This window comes from Oenanthe melanoleuca, chromosome 18 (genome assembly GCF_029582105.1).
Source record: "Oenanthe melanoleuca isolate GR-GAL-2019-014 chromosome 18, OMel1.0, whole genome shotgun sequence".
Lineage (NCBI taxonomy): Eukaryota > Metazoa > Chordata > Aves > Passeriformes > Muscicapidae > Oenanthe > Oenanthe melanoleuca.
The window spans coordinates 9432157-9449583 of NC_079351.1; the positions used below are offsets into that span (position 1 = coordinate 9432157).

The 17427-nt window shown below is 42.6% G+C and overlaps 1 protein-coding gene across 1 annotated transcript in view; it reads right to left on the minus strand.

The window, feature by feature from the left end:
* LOC130260686 (myosin-13) overlaps positions 1–16522 on the minus strand; it is a 28549-nt gene extending 12027 nt beyond the window's left edge. Inside the window, exons 1-24 of the mRNA XM_056506305.1 lie at positions 16319–16522; positions 16078–16221; positions 15830–15986; positions 15256–15283; positions 15054–15165; positions 12212–12304; positions 12057–12120; positions 11869–11967; positions 11669–11772; positions 11317–11455; positions 10782–10900; positions 10532–10681; positions 10279–10449; positions 9641–9950; positions 8577–8659; positions 7951–8038; positions 7208–7325; positions 6904–7027; positions 5934–6070; positions 4373–4628; positions 3493–3735; positions 2636–2812; positions 587–732; positions 410–500 (exon numbers count right to left, since the gene is read on the minus strand). Of these exons, the coding sequence (XP_056362280.1) occupies positions 410–500; positions 587–732; positions 2636–2812; positions 3493–3735; positions 4373–4628; positions 5934–6070; positions 6904–7027; positions 7208–7325; positions 7951–8038; positions 8577–8659; positions 9641–9950; positions 10279–10449; positions 10532–10681; positions 10782–10900; positions 11317–11455; positions 11669–11772; positions 11869–11967; positions 12057–12120; positions 12212–12304; positions 15054–15165; positions 15256–15283; positions 15830–15986; positions 16078–16221; positions 16319–16522 (3357 nt within the window). The remainder of the gene's footprint in view (positions 1–409; positions 501–586; positions 733–2635; positions 2813–3492; positions 3736–4372; positions 4629–5933; positions 6071–6903; positions 7028–7207; positions 7326–7950; positions 8039–8576; positions 8660–9640; positions 9951–10278; positions 10450–10531; positions 10682–10781; positions 10901–11316; positions 11456–11668; positions 11773–11868; positions 11968–12056; positions 12121–12211; positions 12305–15053; positions 15166–15255; positions 15284–15829; positions 15987–16077; positions 16222–16318) is intronic.
* Between the last annotated feature and the right edge of the window lie 905 nt (positions 16523–17427).

Genomic DNA, 17427 nt, shown 5'->3' on the forward strand with positions numbered 1-17427 from the left:
AGCAAACAGGATGGATGGAACTTTGAGATGAAAAATCATGGGATAATAGCACTGAAGAGAGCTGTCTTCCTGGCTCTGCATTTAGAAGGTGATCTTTATCCTGATCATGACACATTAAGTCACTTTCTATTGTTTCCTTAGAAAAGTGATTCTCAGTGGCTGTACATCTGTGGCATTTTCAAAGCCTGACCAATATTTAAGTAAGAAATTTCTTACATAGTCATATAAGATTAGAGGCCAGAGTTTCTGCAAAAGTGCCCTGAAATAGGAATAGCACCCAGAGTCCCATATTAATGGTTTCATTCATGTGAGAGAAAATATTTTTGTAGAATGGTCTAAGAATAAATACCAATTAATTCTAAGAAATTTCTGCTTGTCACTAAAATTATTAATAACTCCTAGACTTTACCTGAATCTCCTTAATTTTCTTTTGAAGCTGAGAACTTTGAGCCTGCTCATCTTCAATTTTACTTTTCAACTGGCTAATTTCAAAATCCTTTCTGTTAAAGAGCAAGAAGGCAAATTCAATATGGTTAAGATAAAACATGAGTTTCAGAATTCAGTGCATAAGAAATCAGTGTACTACTTTTTTAGTCTTTCATCCATTTGTTGCTTATCATTTTCCAGATCCATGATGGAATCCTGAGACATTTTCAGATCACCCTCCAGTTTTCTCTTTGCTCTCTCAAGGTCCATTCGCAGCTTCTTCTCTTGTTCCAAAGATGCTTCAAGCTAAAACACATAAAACGTACTCTGAAATACATAAATTATATTTTGAAAGTAACTATTCTTGATTTTTAAATCTAACAAAGCTGGAAATTGATGAATAGAGAAAATAATCAGGGCCTTTCCACATATGCTGCACTATCACCATGAGACCAGAGCTGCTGTGGTGATTTGGTTTCAGACATTGAGCTGTCTGCAGTTTGCCTGTGCACAGTTGAAATACCAGATTTTGAAAAAAACAGAAATGTAATTTTTCCAGTAGCTGCAGTTCCTAACATATAGACTGCTAAATATACACAAATTCCCAGTATTTATAACTTCCTGGACTATATGCACACACAAATAACTCTGCAGCAACCTTCAAACAGCCACAGGTCTCCTGCTTCAGCTAATGGGTAAAATCAGATCACAAAAGTCTACAGTGCTGAAATACCCAGTCAAGGACATGAAACGTGCTGGATTCCATAATTTCCTGTCAATTAGCAGCAGTTTATTGGCTGAAATTATCAGAGCTGGCTTGTCTGCTTTAGGTGTTTCTTATACTCCGAACTACAGATTCCTAGTCTACTGTAATTTCTCACAGTGTATATATACACAACTGTGCTGGTTTCACATGGTGGGGGGGAGCCGCCTGAGGGAGGAGCGCGAGGCCCGGGAACAGGAGGGCTGTCCCCTCTCTGGGAGCTTCCCCTGTGAGCTGGAGAGACCAATCAGAGGGGTGATTTAGTGGCTGACATCCCAAGTAACCAATGAAAAAGTGATTTCGTTTTCATAAATCACATTGTTGGAGTAGGTCTGGTCTCTTTTGACTTCCAGCTCCATGGAGGTGAGGTTGGCTGCAGCTGGGGCTCCGGCCCCGCAGGGCCCCAGCTCGCCCCCTTCTCACCCCCAGCTCACCTTGTCTCCAGCCCGGTCCGGCCCGACCCTCCAGGGGGTGGAAGAGCCACCGAGGCTCTCCTTTCCTCTTGTTCTGGGAGGAGAGGCCCCCAGCTGACCGTGTGGCGTGAAGAGGTACAGCTGTTTTGGAGTTTTTTCCGGCTTTTCCACGTGGCCCTTGCGGCCACGTTTTTTTCCAGCATGGCTTGGCCCAGCTCTTTCACTTTCTGGATGCAGTTTTAACCCTTTTAATGCCTAGATCTCCTGAGCTCCCCGGAATGAAAAGAATAAAGCAAGGAGTCTACTGAAGTCAGTGAAATGAAAGGTAAGTTTTCCAGATGGGAAGAGATTGAAGAGATGCCACTGATAAGTAGCTGAAAACCTTTTTAGTGGGCTATAAGGGGACTGTGACTACACTGAAATTCCTTTAAACTGTGAAATATACTTGGGGAGGTTAAAGTGCTTGAGAAGAGCATCTTTTGCCTCAAGAGAAATGGGCCTCTCTGTTTTGGGACTGAAAATATGGACAGAGACATTTAATAGAAAAAGAAATTAAGAGAATTTTGTTTTTCAGCAACTTGCCTTTAAAAGCAATACCCCAAGTGTGCAGCATAACCCATAACACAGCTGTGGAGGGACTGTGGGGATGGGAGGAAGCCACAGTTTGCAGTTTTTCCCCAGACGGATGCAGATTATGAAAGTGAGACACCCCCTAAGCCTAAACCAAAGAAGGAACTTTTCTCTCTAGAGTGAACTGAAATGATTATTTAAGTAAATAACTGACTGAGGTGTTCTCTGTATGTTGCTGTTAAGAAATGTGGAAGATGAGGGAAGGTGGAGGAGGGAATAATCTGGAAATCTTGTTCTGAATTTCTTTTGTTTTTGTGTTATTAATAAATTTCTTCTTATACCCTTTGAAGTTTTAAGCCTGCCTTGTTTTTGCTCCTAAATCCTATCTCTAAAAGAAACTAAATATATTAAAATTGGCAAACCCAAGTCAAACCCTGACAACAACCCAAAAGCTTCTACTTACATCATCGACTTGCTGCTCCAGTTTGGTCTTGGCTTTGGTGAGGGTGCTGACTTTGTCTTCCTCAACTTGCAAGTCATCCAGTGTCTGCTGGTGGGCTTCCTGGAGGGCCTTTTTCTCCTTGGTGAGTTTAGAAATATTTTCATCCAGAGCTGCCATCTCTTCAGTGAGGTTCTTCACCTGTCAGACAGCCAGCATCCATCCCATGAGTGTCCCTTGAGAAATGGCAGGCTGAGAACACAGTGACTGCATCCTTGCAAAACCTTGCATGGATGTGGTCAAAATGCTCTCTGCAGAATGTTTATCTTGATTGCAATATAAATACTCAGCAATAAAATGACTATATCTCAGCAGCATATATCATGCCTGAGAGTCTCATCTCTCTGGTCCTGAAATGGTAGGATTCTTGCTTTAGCTGTTTTTGATCCCCATCCCTATCCTACTAAATTTTGTAGTGAAACGTGCTAGATCTTCACTTGCTTTTGAAATTTTTTCCCATTGGGATTTACAAAAGCCCTCCAAGTTGCTGTTGCTCAAGGAATGTCTGTCCTGCATATATTGGCTATGAAAATAGCTGTAATTTCTCAGCAAGTCAGGTTCTTTAAAAAGAGATGATCAAGTGTTAAGAAGATGATCAAGTGTTAAGAATAGCCAAAAATATGTTACGTTTTCCCTAAAAGTGAAACAAACCATGATAACATGACGAAGAACCTTAACAGAAAAAATTCTGTCAGCTGATTAAATGAAAATGCCTCTCTGCTATGCATTGGACACATGTCTATTAATAGAACTTAAAAGTGGCTACATTTTTCCACAAAACTGATAAGCTGTGGGAGCACTGTCCCTAATTGTTCTGTCACCTTATTCTCTGTTGCATGCTTCTCCTTTTCCACTTTGGCCAGAGTCATTTCAAGATCATCAATATCTTTCTTCAGCTCCGAGCACTCATCTTCAAGTTTTCTCTTCTTTGCTGTCAGTTCAGCATTTGTCTCCTCTTCATCCTCCAGTCTTTCATTTAGTTCTTTAATTTTAGCTTCTAGCTGGATTTTACTTTTAATGAGTCCTTCACATCTCTCTTCAGCATCAGCTAGATTTTCGCTCTCCTATCAGAACACATTGAAGGTGCATTATATTTGTCATAAAAATGACAAAAGACAGTTAAGACCCTGGGTGAGTGAAACAATAGAGGTTTTTTTTTTTTTTGAAACTAAACTGATCTGAAAGCACATGGCAACAAGTGGCAAGTCCACCTGCCCCAGACTGCTGTTGACCATGTAATATTTTATTACCTTTTAGAACCTGACAGGTGCAATTTCAGTCTCTGTTCAGCAGTATTCCAGAGAAAAGCAGTTTCCACAGATTCAATCCTGCCTCTGACAGAAAAGTACCCCTGCCCTGGCTCTTTATTATAGTAGCAGCAGATGTGGAAACATCATGTGGAAAATGATTCTGTATCTCATCCAGAATCAGACACTACTATGAGGAGAACATTATATACACTGTGAAATGTCCGATTCTTCCACTGGTGATAGCGTTGGAACTTCCTGTGTTCTCACTGGTGTTAATGTTTGGGATATGCTTTGCACCTTGCTCAGGTGTAAGGGACAAGGCCAGACACAAAGCAGTGGAGGCTTTGTCCCTGTTGTGTTCCTATTTATAGAGGACAACGGAAGAGAGGAGAAAAAGAGCAGCAGAGTAAGAGGAAGTGGGGTGAATAATCTGAGAATGGAGGTTACTCACAGACTGAACCTGGAGCTGCAGGTCATTTTTCTCTTGCAACAGGGTCACCATTTTCTCCTCCAGTTCCTTCCTCTTTGCCTCAGACTTTGCAAGCTCCTCCTTGGTTTTCTCAAACTCTTCCTTCATGTTGGCCATCTCCTTCTCAGACTCAGCACTCTTCAGCAAGGGCTTGATCTTGAAATACAACTTCATCCATGGCCAGTGTTTGACATTCATGAATGCACGAATGTTGTACTGGATGATGTAAATAGATTCTCTGAAAACACATGAAACCAGTTTATGAGAGTGGTGAGATTCGAGCTGGAAACCTACTCTGGTTATTTGCGTCAGCCTTTACCCCAAGAACTTTTGCAAGAGACTTTTTCCCCTCATCTCCCTTGCTTTTATTAAAGAGTCATTTTGAGACCCTTGTTGCAGAATGGCTGGTTCAGTAGCTTGTGTAATATCTATTGTCTGAATATACAAGGAAGAAATATTATCAAACAGACAGACTTGTCTGACATATTGACTGAGAATCTCCTAGGCTTTTCTCAGTCTCAAGGAAAATGCAAGTGCTCAGATAAATACCAGAGTGAAAACTGATATTGTTGAAGTACTGCTGCTGAGACTTCAAATATAAAGCTTCAAATATGGCAGCTACTGTCAATTGTGGAAATAGCAGCTTGATACTTTTTGGGTCACTCAAAATTGCAAATATCATATTAGGAATGATTAAGACAGAAACTGAAAAACTAAGAAAATATTTTTATGGAATTGAATGCAAAAGGATATTGTTAATGCTCATAGTTCAATGGGAGATTAGACAATTCCTTTTAGAGAAATCCAGGGAGAGTTATTGAATTCTTAGAAACTACGTCTGGCTCAGGAAACACCTGAGCTAAACATATGCTGCTGAGTATAACAAATAAAATCAATTATTTGGCAGAGTGTCCTGTACATTTATGCAAGCCTTGCTCCTCCTAAAACTTTAATTTGTCAACAATATTCAAGAAAGTTTGCTTGTCTTGGCCAGAGCTCTAAATTTTGCATGATTCATTCCATCTCAAAGGGGATGAATGAAAAGCTGAAGGGGATGTGGAATAGTTGAAAGTATGGAGTACTTCTCTGTATAAACTAGGATTGCTCGTCTTAGATGATGCAGCCAGGAAAGGAAATTAAAGAAAGGGAAAGCAGAAAGTGATTATACATAATTCCTTACAAAATCAATGTGACCCAATTAAATGATGAGACAACATGTTGAAAACAAACAAACCTTAACCCTTGTTCAGTTGGCTGTCTCTGTCCCAGGATTCTTTAAAGGCTGAAAACAATAAGTGCATTTCTGGAGAGAAGTTCCTTGTTAAATTCTAAGTATTGTGGTGCACCTGCATGGTCCCATTGCTAAACAGCTGCTCCCAGGATTTGTGAGACTGCCAGGAGGAAGCTGATGGCTTGCACTTGCTCTGGTCCCCAGTAATTTCTAAGGCTCTTTCCCAAAGACAGCTTTTTGCCTGAGACAATATATTACATTGATGGACCTTTGGTCTGACACAGGACAATTGCTGGTATTTTCTTACATTACCTTCTTTCATTCATCTTTTTAAATTCAGTTCTCATGAGGTACCCTCTGCACATAGCTTGTGTATGAGTGATGAGACTCACAAGCTTCTCATCTCTCATCTCTTCTAGAAGTCCCAGGAGACCTGCCTTGAAGAACACCTGGAACATAAAAAGAGAGTCAAACATCTTGAGGCTTAGTCAGATACATGGCCATTGACAGCTGATGCAGGGTAGTACAAGGTAGTTTAAGAAAAATGCCTGCAGGGGAAAGGTTTAAGAGCTAGAGAAATTTTCTGTCAGTATTAAAACACTCAGTGTTCCTGTGATTCATGGCAAGTCACTCTGTGTATGATCTAATCATGTTATTGCAGTGTTATTTGGTGTCTGCTCCAGTGTAGTTTATGGAAAATTTAGCTCATCCCTGGTAGTGTCCAAGGCCAGGTTGAAGGAGGCTTGTAGCAGCCTTGTCTAGTGGAAGGTGTAGCTGCCCATAGCAGAGTGGCTGAAGCCAGATAATCTTTCAGGTCCCTTCCAACACAAACCATTCTGTGATTCTGTGTCTGTTCAGTAATGCAGGCAATAGGTTTGTGTCCAGTGACAGCACCGACTGGGTGTGCTGACCAAAGAACAGTGTTTCACCCAACGCCGTTTGGATATGGAAGACAGACTTTGTGTGTTTAAATCTCCTAAATAGTAGGATTGTCCAAACTTGTCTGAGCCTGTCTAACCGGTACTGATATAAACCTGCACTGATATAAACCTGTTCAGCTGGCCATGAGAAAGAAGCAGCAGAAAATCTAGTTGCAGCTATGCTGGGTCATTCAGGTAGTATGGTGTTCCCAGGACTGTCCCTCACACAAACTGTCTGTACTCCTTCTTGCTACTCCTACTCTGTTTATAATCATAATGAAGACTGATTTAGTATGCAAGAAATACTTTCAACAAACAAAATATTTTGCTTAATTATACCTACTCTTCCACAAGGACTTTACCTTGGTGTGGCCAAATTTGTATTGGTTGTGGTCAACATCAATGGAGGAAAGAAGCTTTTCTGAAGCCTTTTTGCTGTCAATGAACTGGCCTTCTGGAATGGCTGAGGCATTAAGGATCTTGTACCTGTGGTGAGAGAGGTTGCAAGAACTGGTTTTCAAGAGGGTGAAGAAATAGGATCCATTGTATATCATGAAATACAGGAACATTGAGCTGTCAGAAAGCAGCTGAATATGCGATCTGAAATCTAGACGGTGTTGTCTGGTTGATTTCCTCTCATACAGTGAGTAATAACTGAGCACCTACCGTTGCTTAAAATCTGCATAAAGGATTCTGCTTGGAAACCCCTTCCTGCAAATTCGGATGCCTTCTAGAACCCCATTGCACCTCAGCTGATGCATCACCAGGTAATGATCCATTGCACCTTAAACAAAAAACAAAATACATCCATCATGATTCTGTTTTTATCCCAAGGAATCTTCATATGTATTAGCATTTCAGAATTATCTCCTTTTTTTAATTCAAGCAGCTCTTGATTTAAGATGCAGGAAATACAGACAGAGCATGCCTTCAGTTCATGTAAGTTGTGGAGAGTTGCATCAGTGAACTTTATTAAGAATGCAAGCAGTGCTTGTGAAAAGGCATCAGGCCACATTTCTCAGAAAATGGCAGGATGGTGCTTTGGGAGATCAACTAAAAAATCTTCAACAGCATCAGCCCCCTCATTGGATGTAGCCAGAGGTGGCACAGTGTAGGACAGTGCCATCCAGACTAGGGATTTTCTAATGCTGTTATCCACAACAGACAATATTATCAGCTGTAATCAAACCCATCTTTACCACCCTCAGCTCTGTACACACGTTAAGCAAAGATGGGCAACTGTTTTGGACCATGCAATGCTCAAATTTTTTCAGTCACAGTAGACAACACAGAAAATATTCTCCTTGTTACTGTCTTGCAGGCCAACCCCCAAAAGGACTTCACGTGCTTGGTGAGGAAGGTTAGATTCCTGTCAGTCCCATGTTTTCAGAATATAAGGGTGGATTTACCAGGTGTCTTGGTCTCGTTAGGAATCAGGCAGCGCACAAAGTGAGGGTGGGTGCTTCTCAGGTTAGTCATCAACTTGTTCAGGTTTTCCTGTGATAGAACAAAACAAGGATTTCAGCTCCAAGCTACAAAGTGTTTGCATTCTTATTTAAATTCAGGGAGATGTAGAATCACAGAATGGTTTGGTTGGGAAGAGGCTGTCGAAGGTCATCAAGCCCAGCATCCCTGTCCCACTTCCACTGTCCCAGGTTGCTCCAAGCCCCAGTGTCCAACCTGGCCATGATCACTTCCAGGGAAAGGGCAACCACAGCTTCTCTGGGCACCCTGGGCCAGGACCTCCCCACTCTCAGAGTGAATTTTTTTTTCATATATCGAATTTAAATCTACTTTTTTCCCATTTAAAATCACTGCCTTTTGTCCTGTCACTACAGGGCCTGGTAAAAGGTTTTTTTCTGTCTTTCTGATTAAGCCCCCTTTTATATCTTGAAAAACCAGAATAAGGTGTGCCTGGAATCTTCTCTTCCCCAAGCTGAGCAGCCCCAACTCTCTCAGCTGTTTTTATAGGATGTGTTCCAGCCCTCAGATCATTTTGTGGAAGCATGGCTCATGTAAAACAAAATCCACATACCCTGAACACAGCAGACACTGTCTGGAAAGAGCCTCCCTTCTTCTTAGCACCCTTCTTGCCACCACCACCACCAGCACTATCACCTTGGAAGAAGTAGATGAGAGGTGAAGAGTTAGAATGTGCAGTACATTTTGTAGGCCTCATGTCCCTTTGGCCATGGATAAATATAATACTTCATTTTAAATGCTGACACACTGCTCCCTGAGAGTTTAGTGGACTGCTGCTAGGTAGTTGTTGATCAATGGGATGTTTGATCTCAAATGCAAGGTTTCGGTTGCTGGTGTGGAACCGTGTGGCCTGAGCTAAGTTTCCTAACACTGCACTCTGTGCTACTGGTCACACATTGTTTTCACTATTACACAAACCCCCATTAAAAAAAAAAAATTAATTAGGTGAAAAACCTCAAAAAATGTGCCTCAGCATCAGGCATCCATTTATCAGTGTAGGGAAGTCTTCTATAGAAAAATCTCCTAATACAATATTGCAGATGAAGAACACAGTTCTATTCTGAGTTATGGAAGGAAACAAATTTTAGTCTTAGGAATAAAACTCCAAGCAGCTCAGTGTCCTTCCATAGTTGCAATACCATGAAGCCAATTAAATTGAGACTTATAGATGACTTCTAAATTTATTCTGTGTCTTTCTCCTTTTCTGTTGTAACACCAGGACTGCTCAGCTGGATATGAAACCATTCCACAGTCTTCTTTTAGTTCTTCCAGTTCCCCTCAAGAAAATAACTTTGTCTACAAAGACTAAAATGCTCATACTTTGCATATTTATTTGGCCCCTGTCTATTGGCTCAGTAAGCTGCAGGTGATTCACAACACACTTAGTCAGGAAACATCTCCTGTCACTTGGGTTTGAGCTTGCTGTGCTTTACTTCTCTGCACATAAATGGGGTGTTTCCAACAGTTCTGCCTGTTGGTGTCTTAGTTTTGGCATATCTGGATGCACACAAGGACAAAGTCACCTTAGGGGCTGGTAGCCTTGAGTAAAGCCTTGAGAAGCAGAAGTAGGCTTTATTTGATTTTTTCCTTACTGGCCATCACTGAAAAGGCACTTACCTGCTTCTGCACCAGCATAGTTAGAGAAAAGGAAGGACAGCAGCTTCAAGGATGATTTCTGATACAGCCCCACAACAGTTTCATTCAGAGGATCCTTGTTCTTGTCAAGCCAGCCAGAAATGTTGTAGTCCACTGTGCCAGCGTAGTGCACCAGGGAGAAGTGAGCCTCAGCCTTGCCTTTGCCAGGCTTGGGCTTCTGGAAGCTGCTGCACTTGCCCAGGTGCTGGTCATAGAGCTTGTTCTTGAAAGAGGTGTCAGTTGCCTTGGGGAACATGCACTCCTCTTCCAGGATGGAGAAGATGCCCATGGGCTGGGAGAAATATTAATTCATAAAGGAAGTAAGTGGGGAGGGAAGCCATTACTGCTCCTCACTATTCACCTCACTGTTTAAAGGCAGCCATGAAATCATCAATTTAACATTTTGTAGGCATTCTCCCTTCCACTCCAGCCATGTTGTTCAGGAGACCATTGTTTATGCAGACAGCCTCTTGTTCCAGAAGCTTTGGTTTTATAAGCTGCCCGTTTTGATGTGTAAATGTAATTCAACAGTAATGCATTGTTTTTTCAAGAACAACTTAACTAAAATAAATTATCATAAAAGAAATGTAGTCTCCTACAATGAAAAGATTTTTTTCCACCTTCTCAATGAGCTCAATGCAGGCAGCCAGGTCCATGCCAAAGTCAATGAACTCCCACTCAATTCCCTCCTTCTTGTACTCCTCCTGCTCCAGCACGAACATGTGGTGGTTGAAGAACTGTTGCAGTTTCTCATTGGTGAAGTTGATGCACAGCTGCTCCAGGCTGTTGAACTACAAATTCAAAACACCCAAAGAAAAATGCCAGTTAGCTTCAAACAACCCTCCATGGCCAAGCATACCTACAGCAACTCACATCAAAGATCTCAAAGCCAGCAATGTCCAGGACACCAATGAAATGCTGTCTGGGCTGTTTTGTATCCAGCTGTTGGTTGATGCGAATAACCATCCACAGGAACATCTTCTCATAGACTGATTTAGCCAATGCACCCACTGAATTGTACACCTGTAAGAGGCACAGCCATGGCAGTAACAAATGCTGAGTTAGCCTTCAAGCTGAAGGAACACTCTGAAGAAATTGAAAACCTGATGAGCTGTTTACGTACCTGTTGGACATTTTGTCCTTTAGTTACATATTCATTCCCGACTTTCACCCTGGGGTAGCATAAAGCCTTGAGCAGATCAGCAGAATTCAGACCCATCAGGTAGCCAGCCTTGTCAGCCACTAGGATCAGAAACAGCAAACTAGTCCAGTAGGGACCAAGAAAAGTGTGCTGGTGCTCTGGGATGTTTCTGTTACAAGGAGCCTACTTTTGGCACAACTCAAACACATCTGCTATCAAGAGAATCTCCTTTCCAGTCTCATGGAGAATATTCCCCTTGCTCCAAAGGCAATGTCTCAGCTGCAACACAATCCTGTGTCCGTGCCTGAAGGGCTGCAGCAATGCTTAAGTTTTATGTCTTTTTGTTTCCTTGTAGAGCATAAATCAAATCACTGACTTCATGAAACTTGAAACAATCTTTTAAAAAAATTAGTTTCTGTAAAGGAAAATTATTTTCAAAGTGTTGGGCACTCTGTGGGGTGGGGTTGCTAGCTGTCTCCTGATGCAGCTCACAAACAAACTCTGCAATCAGCCCTACCTTCGGTGCCATCAGGCTCTGCCTGCTCCTCCCGCTGCTTCTGCTTGAATTTCATGTTCCCATAGTGCATGACAGCCCCTGTCAGCTTGTATATCCCCACCTTCTCATCAGGGCTGAAGCCCAGGATGTCCACGGCGTTCTGCAGAGGCAACAGGCAAGTTGGGAAAGCACAAAGGCTGAAGCACAAGGGGCAGGCGGGGATTCTGTCCCTGCCTGCAGTGAGTGTGTCCAGCACCATCCCGAGGCAATGGGCAGCAGAGCCCAGAGCTGGGCCTGGCTGGGCAGGCTCCCCTGGCTGCAACTGGGCTGGCTGCAGGGATGCAAGGATACAGGGATGCTCTGCTCTACTCACATCTGTTGCCAGCAGCTCCTCGCTGTCATCAATGCTGGCAACGGTGACTTCTCCTTGGCTCACATAGAGGAAGTCATAGGGGTTGGTGGAGATAAGGAGGAGATCTGCAGGTGTGTGGGTCACCTTTAGTGGCACTGGGGCAGGTCACAGTGGGAAGAGAAAGCTCTCACTGAGCCAAGCCCAGCACTGCTGGCACTCACCAATGAGCTCTGGCTTCTTGTTGGACATTATCTGGTAAAAGATATGGTAGCTCCTTTCACTGGACAGCTGAAAAGTGACTCTGGATTTCTCCAGGAGATCTAACCAAAAGGGAGGTGCTGTTAGTCTCCTGATACATTTGAAGTTGCAAACACATAAATTCTGCTTGCACTGACTTGCTCCAACTCACAGGTTTCAATATCTGCTGAGGCCAGCTTGCCAGTTGGTCCAAAGTGAATCCGGATGAATTTTCCCTATCAGGCAGTGAAGATCAAACCATTGGTCATGACAATCAATGAATGAAACTTGCATTAAATGTCTTCAACATATCTGAAATGAACTCACAAAGCGTGAGGAGTTGTCATTCCTCACAGTCTTAGCATTGCCAAAAGCCTCCAGCAGTGGGTTGGCCTGGATGATCTGATCCTCCAGAGTTCCCTAGTCACAGAAGAAAATGCTTCTTTATCACTTTACTACTTAGTAAATAACAAATATTGCAAAAAGGATGTTACAGATAATTTTTATATATCACACATGATCTAAACATAAAAATTAACGGAGTTCTTAGTCACTCATCAGCCAACACTCATGGATATTGCCATCGGTTTCAAAGGGAAGAGTGCTGAAAGAAATATCTGTGGTTTTCTTCCTTCTTGTTTCTGATACCACATGTTGAATATCACATACAAAGTCACTGCAGTGGAATTCAGGGCATTTAAAACCTGTATGAGAGGTGTTTCTGCATTCTTGTTCACAGAAGTCTTGACAGCTAAATAAAATGTGAAAATTCTGGAATTGTTTTTGGAGGTTGCTCGAGCCCACAACAAATACAGACCTTGGTAGGAAACACCCATCAAGGGAGAATGTAAAATTTTGCAGTTGCATTCAAACCACAGCAACATTTCTTTTCCTTTTTTTTTTTTTTTTTTTTTTTTTTTTTCCCTGTTGGATTACTGCAGAAGGAATGATCAATATGAAAAGTTTTGATACTGTAGTGTATCTCTCTTGGTAAGGGCAAAAATACGGAAGGAAAAAAGCTTCTGTGACATTATGCCTCTCCTTTTCAGTGTAATAATGTCCAGAAAGCAGATTCACTAGTGTGAATCTAGCAAAGTCATGGCTGATCCTACATCATCAGGGCAGGAAAGTGTTGCCAGGGATAATTTGCAAGACAGATGGAAAACAAAGAATAAGAAAAAAGAAAAGAGATAAATTGGTTTCTATCAGATGAAAGGGAGCAGCACTGTTTTGGTCACTGCATCTCGGTGCACGCAGTGCTCAGTGCAGCCTTGCACTGCAGGGCAGAGGCACTGCCATTCCCAGCACCGTCTGCAGATGGCACAGCAGGTTTAAATTAGTTTTTGTTCATCCTCCGTGAAGATGGACCTCTAAAATTAAAGCAATGCAGTAGCATAGGAAGCTCTATGTCTTTTTAAAAAATAAAATGTCCTAAATCTATAGAATAATGGCCTCTCAAATGTATCTTTCAGGTTTCTAGAGGAGAGGAGAGGAGAGGAGAGGAGAGGAGAGGAGAGGAGAGGAGAGGAGAGGAGAGGAGAGGAGAGGAGAGGAGAGGAGAGGAGAGGAGAGGAGAGGAGAGGAGAGGAGAGGAGAGGAGAGGAGAGGAGAGGAGAGGAGAGGAGAGGAGAGGAGAGGAGAGGAGAGGAGAGGAGAGGAGAGGAGTGTGTCAGTGCAGCTGACTACACCAACACCAAGCCTCTTTTGAGTGCACAGCTGTAACCAGAGAACTAAAACAGAAGCACTGTACATGGACAACAGTGTGGAAGAACATGGCAATTCTTTATACAAGTTCATTCTGGAGTCCTGTCTACAGGCTGGGTGATAAAGTGCTGGAGACCAAGACCATATTCTGGGGAAATGCTGTTACACACTTCCCTTATTCCTGTACCATTCCCTGGCGTCTGATTTCAGCTTGTATCTGCCATTGAATGCTGGGCTACACAGAACCATAACCTGTTTTATTTAATGTTCTTATAAAGAAGAACATGCTACTGTCACAGAGCTTGGAATGCTAAAAATATGGAGTATTCTGTGAATACTCAGAAGAGGGCAGAACAGATTACTGTCAGTCTGAGAGCCAGGTGATTTTCCTTCTATCACACATGGTTTGTACATGTCTCAGCTGCCTTGAAGCTTTTCTGATATCAGTCCTGGCATAGTGAGCAGCTGATGAAAGCTGAGCTTGGGAGATTCTAACATGGTGCTGATGGAAAGAGTGCCTGTGATGAACTTGCCTTGGCCATAACAACCCATCAATCACAGACACCTGCCTCTGAGTGAAAGAATATTCAGCCTTGGAATCTCCTTAAGCTCCACTATGCCCTTGGGTACTCAAATAACATGCTGACACATGTCACACGCTTTGATGAGCATCTCACAGGCTGTGGTGGCACACACTTGTGCCACAAGGGTATTTGCTGCTTGCTCTGTGCTGGGGAATAAAGCCTGTGCCTTGCAAATGCACCAGTGGGCTCAGATTGCAACAGCTGTGCTGTGCAAAGGGACATCGAGGCATGCACTTTCTCTCCTGCAAGGATCCTTTCTGAGGTTACTTTCTGACTGTCAGGCAAGTGGTCCCAGCTGTCCCAAATCCAGCCCTTTTCTCAAGCTGTCCCTCTGGGCTGTTCTGTTGACCCCAGAGAGAAAAACCAGCCAGTGGAAATTGCTGCCTGATGCAATTGAAATGATGCTTAACTTCAGCACAGTCATTCTGGAGTCCAGAGTTCCTGCACTTCCCCTGCCAGCAGGAATTATCCAAGCACCAGGAATGGCACAGCTATGTGCCAGTGGGAACTGACTGCTCTCTTTTCACGTGCAGCACCTCAGGTGCTGTGGATCTCAGAGGACACTGATGAATAGGGGCAGAGATGGACAGCCAGCACAGAGAAAGCTGCTTCTAACATTATATTCTCCTCCCTCCCCTGGGTAAATGGAGGCTTTCCTACACTGACAAAATGGTTTTATAAGAAAGAGTTCAGCAGATTTGAGGCTGGGCATCAGGGGTACATGAGCATAGGTGCGCTTGGGTTGTGCATTCTGACTGTCTTCTCAGCTGCACAATACTTTCTGCCTTTAGATAGTCCTGCAACCCCAAAATACACATTGGTACTTTTTCCTCAGCAGGCACGGCATGGGCAAATACTAGAAGGGGGATCTGATGCCATACCTGCATTTTGCCGGGCTGAGGATCTTTCTTCTTCTCACCAGTGACTGCAATTGTTGCAAAGTACTGGATGACACGCTTCGTGTTCACAGTCTTCCCTGCACCGGATTCTCCGCTGTTGAAACACAAACATAAATCATTACAGGAAACAGGAAATATCATCACTTTTCTGTCAGCATTGTCACTCATACCAAAGCATACTCACGTGATCAGGATTGACTGGTTATGACGATCTGAAAACAAAATCACAGAAAGTGCTGTTCAAATGAGATGTGGAGGGCATCAGTTCCTCAGACACAACTAACTGACTTCAAGGGAAAGAGCTGTATTACATCAGTATTTATCACTTTCTTACAAGATAAGATTAAATGATGCATTAATACAGATTAGCATGCACCAGGACTTTTTTTTTTTGTACAGACAGGGATGAAGTCACCCAAAATTTAACTTCAAGTAGTGATTCTTTACAAGGCTTCCCACTTACTATTTGTTTTCTTTTGTGTATAGATCGTGGTTTGGTTTGATTATAATCAGGTTATTTGCTGTGTTTCTCCTTTACCATTTCTTTAAATTCCTTGCAAGGAGAAGGGCACAAAGCCATACAGCCAGCTACTGCTTTTCCTTCATTGTCTGATAGCCCAGAGACCATTAATATTTTCACAGTCTGATCTTGCACTGTGCTGTAGGACTTTGGGACCACTGAGTAGAACCTAAAATTCCTTGACCAAATAGCCAGCCCTACAAATACCAGGGTTTTCTATTCTTGCCAAGTAACTCACCAGTCAGCATGAACTGATAGGCATTGTCAGAGATGGAGAAGATGTGTGGAGGGGCCTCCTGGCGCTTCTTGCCTCGGTAGCCAGTCACCACCTCGGGGTTGTACACCGGCAGCCACTTGTAGGGGTTGACAGTGACGCAGAAGAGACCCGAGTAGGTCTGTGAGGAAGGGACACAGCACGTTGGCTTCCCCTGAGCCTGGCCCAGCAGCTCCTGAGGCTGCCCAAAGGAAGCTGCTGCTGCCACTTACGTAGATCATCCAGGCTGCGTAACGCTCTTTGAGGTTGTACAGCACAGCGGGTTCGTGGAGGTGGGTCATCATGGCCATGTCCTCGATTTTGTCAAATTTGGGAGGGTTCATAGGAAAGACTTCGTCATCCTTTACAGTCACAGTCTAGCAAAAATAAAAGAAGGGAACAACAGGAGAAATCTAAAGCAGGGAACTGCCCGAACTGGATGATCACACCGGAGTTAACAATGGTATCACTTACTGTGTCATCGTACTTTTTAACGGTGACTTTGTCACCTTCTTTGCTCTGTATGGTACCTTTCACATACATTTGCTTGTCATCTACTACAAAACAGGCTGTCTTAGCATCAAATGGGCGATTCTGGGCTTCAATTCTCTCCTTCTCTGGCTTCCGCAGATAGGGAGCAGCTTCCCCAAAGATTGCCATCTCTGCATCGGAACTCATGTCTGCAGGTGCTCTGGAGAAATCAGGAAAGTTGCAGAAAGTCTGTGCATTTGTAATTTACATTTATCCAGACAGTGGTCATACTCAATGACCAATAGGAAGAGGAGGACTGATCAGGCATTTAACTTCTGCCTCAGTTTTAATTTTTCACTGAAGAACTGCTAATAAAGAAAGTTCCTTTTGTAGGCAGATTCTCTTTGAAGACATCCCCCTTAAATAGGCCTATGTGCTCAAGTGAGGGCAGAGAGAATATCAAGCTAGAACTCTTAAAAAGCTGGTCCTGCTCTATCTTCACCTGCTATTCACAGAGCTGCACAGCCACATCCTGTTCAAAGCCACACCACAAAGCCACTGAGATTATGCCTTTGGAGATCTAAAAATTTAGACAAAATTAAGCTCTGTGAGTTATGTAGAATGGTTCTCACAAGTGATTTCCAGGTGGAGGTATGTTTAACATGCTCTGGTTCTGATGTTTTAATACCAAGAAGGGAAAGTTCTACTAGTTTCTGTCTATACCAAGCACTGAAGCAAACTGTGAATGTCAGTCATCACCTATCTAAAGTCAAACTTGTTCATTGTATGAACCAAATATAAAACATCTTTTCCAGTTGTTGTAAAATTGGCTAATAAAGGAATATTCTGTATATTACAGATAATAATTAAGAGCACAGTATTAGATCAATAACATAGCATTTAGGTAATTAAGTATGTGATATAACATTTCAAAGATTCTCAATTATAGTTTGAACTTATTATAACGTGGATATATATAGACTAATATTATGAAAGTTTTGAATCATTGAAAGGCAATTTATATGTATCAGACATTGTTAAGGATTTGCCTAGTAGAAAAATTTCAGAAAATTTATTTATGCTCAGTTTTATTATGTATTTTTTGAAATATC